General features: G+C 44.2%; 1 protein-coding gene across 1 annotated transcript; it reads right to left on the reverse strand.

Annotated features, from left to right (window-relative positions):
- Window positions 1-3,692: 3,692 nt before the first annotated feature.
- Window positions 3,693-7,971, reverse strand: LOC148660015 (zona pellucida sperm-binding protein 4-like). The gene is made up of 15 exons (XM_088637616.1): window positions 7,539-7,971; window positions 7,275-7,394; window positions 6,906-7,024; window positions 6,619-6,820; window positions 6,351-6,469; window positions 5,803-5,902; window positions 5,608-5,730; window positions 5,347-5,519; window positions 5,140-5,237; window positions 4,936-5,063; window positions 4,628-4,808; window positions 4,398-4,539; window positions 4,213-4,288; window positions 3,985-4,088; window positions 3,693-3,808 (listed from the first exon to the last, which is right to left on the reverse strand). Exons 1-14 carry the CDS (start codon window positions 7,939-7,941, stop codon window positions 4,003-4,005), a joined length of 2,070 nt encoding a protein of 689 aa, XP_088493742.1. The 5' UTR covers window positions 7,942-7,971; the 3' UTR covers window positions 3,693-3,808; window positions 3,985-4,002.
- Window positions 7,972-13,183: the final 5,212 nt, after the last annotated feature.

The following is a 13,183-nucleotide window of genomic DNA, read 5'->3' on the forward strand; positions in this document are numbered from 1 at the left end:
TACCGTGATATTTATCATAGCAGCCCTAAGTGAGCTGCATTTAAAGACAAGGGCCTGGGCAGCTCCACAGGGCTGTTCACTTCAACTCCACTGTCAAGACAGACGAAGCTGAGGCTGAAATAATATTTTCTGTTAACTTCAATATTACAGAACAAACTTCAAATTCAGGTTAAATACTGTAATTCCATTTCCTACCACTAGGTGGAGGCTGTGCTTCTCTTTTTAATGGCTGCATCCACCTCGGCGCGCCCCTGTAATCTATCTTTAAGGAATGAATCGTGGCCACATTTAGCCCAGTAGTCTCATACAGATGCAGCCATTCAGAGTTCACGGTACAAACCCGTACTGCACGCAACTAAGCACAAGGCCACCGCGCCATACCGCGGTGTGACTGGCTGGCCAAAATGACCGACAGGGGCACCCGTGGTGCATTGGTCGGTAGAGAAAAGATTTAATCATTTAATCTTACTGTGCACATTTTAATCCACTTAGTATTGAATATTTATATGGAATTTACAACTTAAGGGAAATGTTAGTAGCTGAGCATAAGAAGAATAGGGGCATACCGCATCTTAAGGTCATAAATGATGTTAATTTAGGAACATAAACATTATGTAAACTGTATATTGCTGGTATTGGTAGTCTAAAGAAAAAATACACACCAGTTTTCCATTTCTCCCTAAACATTTTAAGCATCAAAGTCTTACATGTGGTTATTTGGGAAGCGTTTTTACATGCTCCTTCTGACCATATTACTGTACTGTATGTTTATATAGTTTGTGAAAATTGATCGTTTTAACCTTTTCTGCGAATACGCTTGATATCGGAGTAAACAAATGCATACTTTTAGAATTGGATTAATAGGGAATATATGGATTCACGTACCTAAATAAATTAGTAACGATATATTAATGTACTGTTGCACAAACAGTAGTATAAGACTTTCTATTGATATGTGTATGGCTGTTTCAGTGCTTGATATTGTATGTGTCCATTTCTGTAGCGTGATGGCTTAAGTGACTGACTTATAAGGCTGAGGGTGGGGGTTCACATTCAGCTGTCACCAGGAGTTCTTTTAACAAATAAACATTTCATTGAAAAACTAAAATAGCAAATATTACTGGCATTATATTGAATTGAACAAGTTTTGACAAGGAGAGAAATAATGAGTCCCCATTAGCCCCATTTTAAATTAAAACAAAAGGTGTTTAATTAAATGCCTTGATTGATTCACAATCTGACAATGCAATGTAAATCATTATCTGTCTTCTATCTTAATCAACTTCCAGCATAGCTTTCTCTGCATTTAGATTTGTTCATACCATCGCTAAACAAAGTGTGATGTGATTCCTCTTGGGCTCAAATGTGGAAGGATTAGATTGTAGTCATTTTTATTTTTTAAATACATTTTTAGAAAAGTGTAATCTATAGTAAAAAGCTGTATTTAATACCAGTTGATAGTTATATTAAGAGATTATATTAAGAATTCTAGTTGATGCAGTTTAGATTTTTAATAATTTTAAACTGTTACAGCATCTTACATGAAAAAGTCAGTATATTTTATAAAAGCAAGATTGCTCAAATGGACAGAATAAAGCAAGTATGTTTTTTGTTTAATGTTTGTGATCTATTCTTGCAAGTACAAACATTAACTGGAATGCTACAGAACCCTAAACAGACAATACACACTAGCTGGCTATACAGTAGCTGTGTCAGTCTCCCGTGTAAAATAAAACCCACAGACATCATGATTTGAACATCAGTGGGTGCGGTTTTTAAAAAGCTGCTGAATAAAGAATGAGTTTTCAAATGTGTACGCTCTAAGTTTCACTTTGTTTCTCACCCGCTGCGATTCGGGAACAGAAGCGTTAAAAAGAAAGTCAGACAGGCAGAGGGGTGAAACTGTTACCTGTCCTGGATAAAGCGGTTAGAAGAGGTGGACTTACACCTGTGAAAAGCGTAACAACTTTAATGCGATACGGAAAATAAACTTAAATCTGAAGGGAGATGTAAAGGGATCCACACGGCACAGGTCCCTGCTACTGTAGCGATTCAGCGGGAGGGACGGAGACGTCACCGCGCAGACGCACCCTCTCATGTCAGGTGTACGCGTTAAATATATTTAGATCTTTGAATTAATATCGGTATCGATTTCTTTAGCCTCAACCTTGTCCAATAATATTCTTGTCTAATTTTTAGTTAAGGAGGATTTGAGCTACAGCCCATAAAAAAAAAAACAGGATTCACTTATTTTTCACATATTGATAGCAGTTTGAAACTTAGTTACTAATAAACTTAAATTGAAATGTTGAGATATTTAGAAAAAAAAGTTTAAGTCTCCATACTACTAAAGTTTTTCAAAGAAATGTTTTGTTGAAAGAACTCATGGCGATAGCGGATTTAAAACACCTGACCTCGGTTAAGTCAGTCAGTCACTTAAACCATCACGCCACTGCTGCAGTCATGTGACAAGTAGTGAAACAGCCATATACTGTACATCAATAGAAAGTCTACTACTGTTCGTGCTACAGTAGAGGAATATAATTATATTATGGAACTACACCCCTAAAGAACTTCCCTATTCATCAAATTCTAAAAGTATACTTCCAATTACTCCAATATTGAGCATACTCACAGAAAAGAATAAAACTCACTTTTCCTCACAGTGTGCTGTATATAAACATACAGTAACATGGTCAGAAGGAGCATGTAAAACCATTTCTAAAGTAACCACATGCAAGACTTTAATGCTGAACATGTTTAGGGAGAAATGGAAGTGGGGTGTATTTTGTCTTTAGACTACCAATACCAGCAATATACAGTTTACATGTTTGTTCCTAAATTAATAGGATTTATGAGGATGGGAATCAGAGATTCTCAAGACTTACTTTGTATAATTGGAAGTGAATAGGTGACCGGATCAACAAAATGCAGTTGTTACTTTGTCAATAAAAACAGTAGTCTTTTCATTTACAAAGACTATCACAAAAAAAGGACCAGGGTAATACATTAGAGTTAACCACTTGTCCAAGGTCATTCATTATAAAGACTACTGGTATTACCTTCAGTAAAGATACATGCTTAAAATACAATGTATAATGATAACACACTAATACAGTTTAAAAATCTACAGAGTAAATAACTTAAATTCTTAATTATATGAATACTGAATGAATAAAGAATCCCTCAGTAGTGACCAGGATTCAAAAGCAGGTGTTTTCTGGTGACAGCAAACTTAATTAGCTCTACCTGGGTGTTTTAAAAGTGATTCTGGATACTACTAACAACCTAATTTGTATAGGGCAGAAATGCAAAACAATGTGTTATGATGCAACATACCCAGTGTTGTACCACAGTGCACCCTACTCATTTGGAATGGCTGCATCTATACATTGTATCCCTGGTAACCTGAAGGGACTATCCCTGCTAGTCACCCCCATAGCTCTGGATGTTCTGTAAGGCTGGAGTATTCACCTCAGCCAAGTAGGTGGTCTCTCCCACCACCTGAGCAGAGAAGGTAGGAGCAGACTCAGTCCAGACACTGAAAACAACCTACACTGTAGCAACTAATGTAGATACCAGAAGGCACTATTAGTGCCTTACAGTTGGTAAGCCCACAACATACCTTGGATAATTGCACCCATTTCACTTGCTCAAGAACCCACCACAATCTCCAATTACTCAGCACATAGTCACTTGCAACATCTTTATTAGGATTGACTTCCTCCAACAAAACCATCTTGAGACACAAAGGCTGCTGGTCCCTGGAGCACAAAGCAGTAGGCAGGAATCTGAAAAAGGAGAAAAGCTCTTTGAGCACAGGAAGAGAGGTTTCCTTAAGAAGCTTGCAATAGGAGCAGGATTATAGATGGAAATTACAGTAGGCCTTAGATATGAGACGTAGACCCATGCCCTAGAGGGGAATCCTCAATAGGATTTTGAGACCATTATACTCGGAATTAAAAAGCTGATCAAGGAGTGCACTGGTACCCTTCATACCCCTCAGTCCCTGGGGCCGTTCTCCTTCCCTGGACAGGGGGTCCTGACACAGCGCCTGTCAGCATCAGGGTTCTCCAGCACCGGGATTACTGCAGGAGAAACAGGAAGCCCCCCAAGGGGAAGATACTGCTGAGCAGCTCAAAGCAAGGCATCAGAGGAGCACAGGCAGAAGGAACCCATGCTGGGGAAGAACATGAAACTGCAGACACTCACCGCGGCCATCAAAGCAGCCTTCCACACACTGCCGCTCGGATGGTAGACACAGCTCTGTGGAGCACATGAAGTAGATCTGGAGGAGAGGGGAATGGCAAGAGGGATATTAAAGTGGGGATAACAGTGACAACTCAGCATGTGGCTCTACAGGGATCTACAGAGCCTGCATCCTCAAAAAGCCTCACCTCCTCATTGATGTAGGAGTAGGAGGTGCTGTCCAGGAACTGGAAGGTCTGGATGTGGAAGCGGCGGTGGTGCTTGGGCAGAGGCAGTGTGGAGTGGATGTGGAGGGTGGAAGTGTGGCCGTAGTCCAGAGGATTGGGGCACCTGCAGAGAGAGGCAGCATGATCAGTACCCTGCCTGCAACCCACTGACCAGCCCAGGGTTAGAGCTTTACACACAGTAGCCCCCTCACCCATCATAGAGCAGCACCCAGACAGCCTGGCCAGACCGGGGATAGGCAACACAGTAGTGCACCAGCAGCACCAGGTTGGGGTCTGGGGAGTTCAGCAGTCGCACCTCCAGGTAGACTAGGTTCCCCAGCAGGAGCCGGAGGGGCCGGTGGTACTGAGGGTAGAACCTGGAGTAGCTCTCGTCTAGAAGACGGAGAAGGGTTGCTTAGCATTTTATACTGCTGTACCATGTTGGGAATTCTACAGAAAGCAGGTTGTTCAACACAAACTAGAGATTTTTAGTAGTTGTCCCTCTGCTAAGATGCATCACCTGTAGCAATCCGGAGCTGCACCCCAAACACTCCCTGGGACAGGACAGCAGAGGGCAGGTAGGGGCTCTTCACCAGATAGCCTATGCTGGCCAGGTTCCCCTCAGCATAGCGACACTCCACCAGCAGTCTGGAGAGCAGTGGAGGATTACAGAAGTGCTACCACCTAAACAGACCCAAGATCATGAAATGGTGTCCCTGCTCACCTGAAGGGGCTGTCCCTGGTAATGACTCCATAGCTCTGGATGTTCCGCCTGGCCAGAGTCTCCACCTCAGCCAGGTAGATGGTGGTCTCTCCCACCACCTGAGCAGAGACAAGGTAGAAGCAGGGTCAGTCCATGCTTAATGACCACCCACACCCCATCCAGTCAATTTTAAGGCTTCTTAACTGGTCCTTTTCCCACTGTACTCACAAAAGCATGGGTCCCACAGCCAGTGACAGGGAATTTGAAGATGGCAAGTTCTGAGGTACAGATGACAGGGGTGCAGGATGCGTTACCAGCAATCACCAGGCTGGCAGGATCCACAGGGGGTACAGAGATGGTCCGAGGGACAGCAAAGACAAAGTGCTTGTCAGCAGTGCACTCTGGGGAGAGAAGGGCAAGTCAGGATTTGTCCATTTCCATTCAGGGTGGGAAGTTACCTGGGACTGGGATAGTACAGAAAAGGCCTACCCTCCAGGGGATAATAGCAAGAGGACGTTTCTGGGTCCACACAGCATCCCTTGGCCAAGCAATGGGCTGTGGTGAGCCTCTCTGGACCACAGGCCACCTGATGGCTCCTGGGTATCTTGCAGCCTACAGTGATCGGATTAGACACGTCAGCAACCAGGGAAGGAATGGCTAAGCCAAAGAGACCTATTCACTCACCCTCCCTTGGTCTGTAGGGACGATAGGGACAGGACACCACAATCTCTCCTCTTGGTCCATCTTTCGGAACATACACTACCTTGACAGTGTAGCGGTGATCCTACAACAATAAAGGCCATTAATACACTGCTGGGAAGAAGTTGAAGATACATTTGAAAGTAATTCCTTTTGCTAAGGGACCAGCTGTGGTCTTATTTGGAGTGCCTGCTGGAAATCTTAACAAGTAGCGCACTACATTACTGTGCATAGGCTGCTAAGGAGTAAGTAAAGGATTATTCCATGCTGGAAAGAGATGGATAAAACTTCAGCTGTGGAGCCTTCTTTGGGTGTGAGCACCCTACATCTGAAGAAGGAAGGCTCCACAGCCCAAACAATGCATATTGCCCCCCCAACCGCAAAATAGCCTCTCTTGTTTCAAGACTCCAAATACATGCCAAATGTACAGCCAGGCATTGATATTAGAGGTAAGTGAAGATGCTAGAAGCTCAGTTATTTGTCAAGGGTCCAACCAAGTTCTGTTCATGACACCATGAAGTGAAGCTCCTCACCACAAGCCGGACATGGCAGCCAGTGTACAGGATAGAGAGGGTGTTCAGGTGCTGCCCTGCAGTCACTGAGTATCCACAGGATGGAGTGTCCAGAACAGACACCAGACTGCCAGAGGAACCTGCACAGGGACCACAAGATTTATGGTCAGATTTCATGGCCTAAGAAGGTGGTAAAATATATTCACATCTACTCAGCAATGCAGTGCATGTTACCAGGGAAATGCACCGACACCCTGCTGAAGTGGCACTCTCACTGCCAATCACTCACTCTGAACCTTGATCTCCTCCAGGGGGCCAGCAGGCAGGGTCACAGTCATGCACACCTCACTGCAGGAGATGGTCAGGCCTCTAGGGGGTGGGGGAGGAGGGGCAACTGGAACATGGCAGGACACAGTGCCAGTCACCCATCTCCTCCGCTCTTTGTCATAGTATCTCACTGTCAGGGCATAGTATTGCCTTTGGTTCCTCCTCTGCAGTGGAGAAGAGCATCACAGGTTCAATTCCTCACTGACAAACCTCACCCAGGCATGTTTGAGCACCAGACTGGCTCCTTACCCAGGTCCTGACATAACACCCTTTGTAGGAAGCCACCAGCACCAGCCAGCTCCTGGTGGTCCACACCTTGTGCTCACATCTCTTGGGGAGGCTACTGACCAAGAGAGGAGCCATTTTACCTGGGAGAAGTAGGAAAGAGGGGGGTTAAATTCATACAGCTAAGCTCACTCTAGCTCTAAGTAACATGTCAATGACATCCCTTGCATTAACACGACTTGAGGAACCATCTGCATTCCTTCTCCACCTCCTCCTGTGGGAACTTACAGCAAGCCCCCCACTCCAGCCTGTCACAGCTGCTTGCTCATGTTATACCACTATGGTCGGCTTATGCTGCAGGATGCAGGTACAGTGGACAGGGCAGGACCTCACCCTTCAGCAGGTAGACTCGGCTGAACCTCCTCACAGAGAACTTGAGCATCATGCTGCTCTTGCCACAGGACAGCAGGGGGCGGCTGTGGGATTGCTGCTGCTCAGGGTCTCCCTGAGAGTCTGGGAAAGCAACAGGACAAGGAATGAGAGAGTTTTCTACATAGCAAGAGAAGCATTATAGATAAGCTGAGTGGGGAAAGAAACAGCTTATCTATATAGAAGTGTCCATCCCCTTGCTTCAGCTGAGAGTGAACACTACCTTACCACTTTCAGGTGAAGGGTCCTCAACTCCAGAGGGGCCAGATGTCACAGCTGCTACATCTCTCTGCATGCCTGTGCTGCTCTCAGAAGCCACATCAGCACTCAAGTCCTTGTCCATCTCCTCCTCTCCCTCAGAGTCAGAGTCCATTGCCATCAAGTCCTGCTCCTTCCTACTCTGTAGGACTGACTCCCCTCTCACACCTACTCCACTTCCCACAGAATGACCTTCATATCCATCTTCTGGAGACTCCTGGAACAGAGGACTACCCAAACTTGCCTCAAAACTATCATAACCCTCCTTTTCATCAAAAAGACCACCCTTGAGCTGGGCTTGTACCACTCCAACACAGAGCCATGCTAAAACTGAAGGCAAGAATAAAGTCCCAACAGTACCACCAGCACCCATTTCCAATAAAATCAAATACAAACTCTAGAGAAAGCATAACGTTCTACTCTGCGGCTGGGGTTTATATTCAGGCACTTTGAAGCGCGCGCGCGGTCCTGTAAGCCAATCTGCGTCCGGTAAGCAGGCCACAACATTCTCACGCGCTGAAGTTTGTATTGGGGTTGAGGATGAGATCTCGTGACACAAGATGACGGCGCAGATATGTACGGGACAGCGTTTAGCTACATTGTTCTGAATCAGCCTACTGAACTAAACCAATTAAAGTCTAACTTTCACTAAGATATAGAGTTACAGTATTGACTCCATTAAACGGGAATGGTAAATCTCATTAATACAAACTGTCAACAATCCCATTATTAAAGATTGATGAAATGCTGTTCATAAACTTCAGCGTAAAATGGAAGCGTAAGTTCCGCATTGATCTTATACAGCATGACTGTTGCTGTGATCATCGCGGTATTATTTACCGAGTTCGAAGATCTTGCTACTGTGTGAGCTCAGTGAAAAGCTGGAAAACACGCCGTATTATTTATCGATTGTATGAACCTAATCAAAACCTAAGAAATACATTCGTATAGCTTGAGAGAAGAAAAGATTTCCACAGAAAAAAAAATGTGCTTCCTTGGTGTTCTCTTAATCATAGATTTGTTTTCATTGATAAATGAAGATGCGATAAAAAGCTTTAACGGGAGAAGCGAAACTAATGTCATTAAGGCTGTGTAAAACTCTTTATCCAGGGGAACGGGCGTAGCAAAGAGAAATGCTCTTAATGAGAACATATTTTCATGCGAACACATTGCTGTAGCTTGTGGGAAATGCAGCTCATTTTACACGTGTTAAAACACAAACAGTGATGATCATCTCTCCTACCACCACTCCCCATAGCCCGTCTTTATTTATCTGGTCGTGACTGTACCCAGCTCCGCAATAAGCCGAGATCTATTCTTGGCACCGGCTGCAACAAGCGACACTATTTGTCTGTTTATATGAGAAAACATTATGTGGATCGAATACGTCCGCATAAGATGGCGACAAAAAAGGATTCAACAGAACTTCTGTCTTATCCTATAATGTTAAATACGTTTAGCGTAATGTAATCTTACTTTCTTGTATATTGTGTTAATAAGGCAAGGCTATCCCACCCGAATAAACTGGTGTTTTTTTCCCTCAACATTTCGCTTGTATTGGTGTAAATCCACCTTCTATAGGGGTATGTGGGTCTCTTTTACGTGTCTCTGAAGAGGACTGTGAAGAAGCTTGACCTCACAGGCTGTTTACATCTCTGATTACATGAGATGGGTTTTATGTTTCGGGACAACTAGTTCTCAGACAGTGTCCTTCTGCCCCTCCTCACACACACCTGCTGGTTTTCATCCCATTCCACCATCGCTAGATGATTGAAGTGTTAATTGATCTAAGAAGTTGCTTCCGTTGAATATGGGTATTTTTTTCCCCTCTTTCAGAAAAGTTTGGGATTTTCTTTCACTTCCGAAATACTTAAAGCCCCAACATGTTAAAGGTGGGAACAAACACTTCAAATTAACATGATGTCATGGAAGGGGGAGTAGGAGTGTGCAACTGCTGGAACAAAACCCAGCACGTTTGTGGGGGCACCAGGAGCCCCAGTCGTCAGGTACTACCAGCATATGCAGGTACCTCACCAGTTTTGGAAGCTTTGACAGCAACAAGTCTGACCAGATGTAGTGACTCCAGAATAGAAGTCAACACTGTACAGCTAGAGCCTGGCTTACAATTGCAAAACCCCCCCTTCAGAATACAATGTTGAAGGCTAGTATTTCACTATTTAGACTAGTAATGGTCTTCCAACGCAGTTACTCTTGTAACTGATTAGACAGCTGGCTGTTTATATGGAGCAATTTGGGTGAATTTCCTCTTGAGGATCTTCAGGAAATTTCAAGCTCCAGCTTTGGGTCCAGACACCATAAGCAGCAGCAGTCAAGAGCAACCGATTTATTACACAGCCGGTGCCCCCTTTTCTTACTAGCAGGTGTTTTTGCACTGGGGAACTTCTTGTTACTGTGAACACAGAAGCTAAGCCACAAACAGCCCATGTCTACAAACCATTGTGCTTGTTACAAACACAAAAGCCAACCTCCTGCTGAGTGGGTTTATACAGCAGTGGTTGTAAATGGAGTCAAAAGCTGCCTTGAGTACCTCGTCACTACTGAGGAGTTCATGCTGAACACTCCTTGAGAAGCTCAATTCTTGACTCCTAGAATGACATGCAGATATGCTCTCATTTCAGCAACTACAGCCCTTCCCCTGTACCTTGGGAAAGAACTGAAGACAAAATCAGTGGGTTACACCATCTAGACATTTTGCAAGCTGTTCCAAATAGAGCAATTCCAGTAAACAAGAATAGTCCAGAGAAATTGGGATATTACTATATTCATTGGAGAGATTTTAATACTCAGCTCCCTCATCCATTTGACAAGACATCCAGTTCAACATTTTTATTAGGATTCACTTTCTCCAAAAACATCTTGGACCCAGAACCAGTTCCTAGGACCCTGAAAAGCAAAGAGAAACAGTGAGTGGGCCGGTGGTACTGAGGGTAGAACCTCAAGTCACACGTGGGTCAGCAGTGTGTGAGCTACAGTACTTCTTCCTGAATGAGAGGACTAAAGTAAAACAACAAAAGTCTAACTTTGACAAATATACAGTTACAGTACTGACTGCAATGAGTATAATTCATTAAAACAAGTTAAACATGTCCATTATTACAGCCTGTCAAAAGACCGTTTACCTATTTATGGTCTTATCGAAGCGGGGTTTTACACTGCATTACTCAAAATGCCTCTTACAGTGCAGATACTGACCCACAATGCTCCAAGATCACGCTCGGAATATCACCTGAGCTCTGTGTAAAGCCAGCAAACAAATTTGTCTTATTTCTTGATCGCCTGGACACCAAAGAAACCTGACAAAGGCTTTCATACAGCTTGAGAAGAGAAATATTTCACACACAGCAAAACCGCTGCGCATTCAGGTTCTGTGTAATCATAGATACTGTTCCACAGAACGATGAAGACACTTTATTAGAACGAAAACAAGGTCCTTCGTAACTCCTTAAGACGTGCTTTACCGTTTATGAAAGGCAATGTTGGGGGAGAGCTTGAAACACGGTGTGACCCCGAGTAGAGATAATGACGAAAACCAAAACTGCCAGGAAACGCAACTACGCGTTAAATCACTTTCCTAAACACTACTAATCATAGTCAGTTGTATGCAATAGAGAAATTGTATGTACTGTATCACCGCAAGGAGACCATTTTTTCCCTCAAAAATCAACGACCTGGACGGCAGCAGGCGACACTGTCTGTTACTTTGCCGGACCAGCCAAAAAAAAGGTTGTGCTGAAAAAAGACGTCCTCCTTACGAAGAACTTACGAAGAACACAGCCAGCAGCCATATCACCCTGCAACTCACAACTAGCAACCCACTGAAGCTAAGCAGGTGTGAGCCTGGTCAGTACCTGGATGAGAGACCTCCTGGGAAAAACTATTGTTGCTGCTGGAAGAGGTGTTAGTGGGGCCAGCAGGGGGCGCTCACCCTGCAGTCCATGTGGGTCCTAATGCCCCAGTATAGTGACGGGGACACTATACTGTAAACAGGCGCAGTCCTTCGGATGAGATGTAAAACCGAGGTCCTGACTCTCTGTGGTCATTAAAAATACCAGGGCGTTTCTCGAAAAGAGTAGGGGTGTAACCCCGGTGTCCTGGCTAAATTTCCCATTGGCCTTTACCAATCATGGCCTCCTAATAATCCCCCTCTATGAATTGGCTTCATTATTCTCCTCTCCTCCCCACCGATAGCTGATGTATAGTGAGCTTTCTGGCACACTATGGCTGCCGTTGCATCATCCAGGTGGAGCTGCACACTGGGGGTGGTGGAGGGGATCCCCATTACCTGTAAAGAGCTTTGAGTGGAGTGTCCAGAAAAGCGCTATATAAGTGTAAGCAATTGTTATTAACGCTGCAAATGTCCGCTAATTCCAGTTGAGTCCTATGCTCTCTCTGGACCATTTGATAAAGCGTACAACAAACAGCCGCCCCTTTTGGTATTTTAATGTCAAGATACCAAAGAGCGCTATAAAAGCTGATTAACATCTCGCTTTAAAACAAAATTGAAAGACCTCCTCAGAACTAATGAGTTGCCAGCGAAACAAGAGATCCCATCTTGGAACAGCAGCGTGAAGCTGGCCCTCCCACAAACGGCACAAACGCTGAAACCCACCTCATTCTTTAGTGCTGCGCGCGTTTCTGCTGCTTTCGTTCCCGAGACACAGCACCTTTTTATGGGTGATGAAGTGACCATCCAAGGCGACCCTGACCATCAGTAACCCCGTCTGCTGAGCACAAGCACTCCATTACCGATGCAAGGACAAATCTAATTTCCTCTGTTGCACGGGTGGGGGGCAGCAGTTTATGTTGCATTGTTAGTATCTTCTGTGCTTTTGTGTAAACGGGAAAAAGTTGCCCGCGATATCATACCCCAATCAGAAGAGTTGCAGATGTAGCATTAAAAAGTAAGCATTTGCACAAAGGCTTTAGCTAGCACTTCATTGCAGTGGGATTGATTAAAATCGAAAGAAGTAATCAGTTTCTCATTCTCTCAGGACATTGCAAAGATTCAACCCATCTGTCGCGACACGCATTTTGAAAAGCTTGGAGTGGCCACTCTCTGAAGAAGACACTTGATGCTCCTTCTCCGCAAAGCACATTCATCACCGGTGGGGAACAAAAAAAAGCAGGATTTTTTTTAGAGGGTACTACTGTATGTACAAAGTGCACAAGGTAGTGGATAACACATCTGCAAAACATCAGAAAGTCTACCATCCCACAGATGCAGACATGGACTAGGAAAATATTTTCACACAACAGAAGTGAACCTATCCAAGTTCTTTCATAAACTGTTATTATCCATGTTTAAATGGACCCACTTCCACAGCTAGATGTTTAAAAAGGAGTGATTTAGGACAGTTCTCTCATTCACAAACCATTCCAGACCACTTTGTCACTGGCGCAGGGAGGAATAGCATCATGGAACAAGTTGAGATATCCTGTACAACACTGGTCTCACAGGTGGTTGCAACAGTGAGATCTGTATAGACACCCCAGAGACATTCTTGTTAACACTGCCTGAATTACATCACTCATGATTGTAGGATTTTACACACCTTTCTTTAAAGCTTGAGGTCCACAAACTCATTGTGGAAGCT

The sequence above is a fragment of the Lepisosteus platostomus genome, chromosome 6, assembly GCF_059453375.1.
Source record: "Lepisosteus platostomus isolate fLepPlt1 chromosome 6, fLepPlt1.hap1, whole genome shotgun sequence".
Taxonomy (NCBI): Eukaryota; Metazoa; Chordata; class Actinopteri; order Semionotiformes; family Lepisosteidae; genus Lepisosteus; species Lepisosteus platostomus.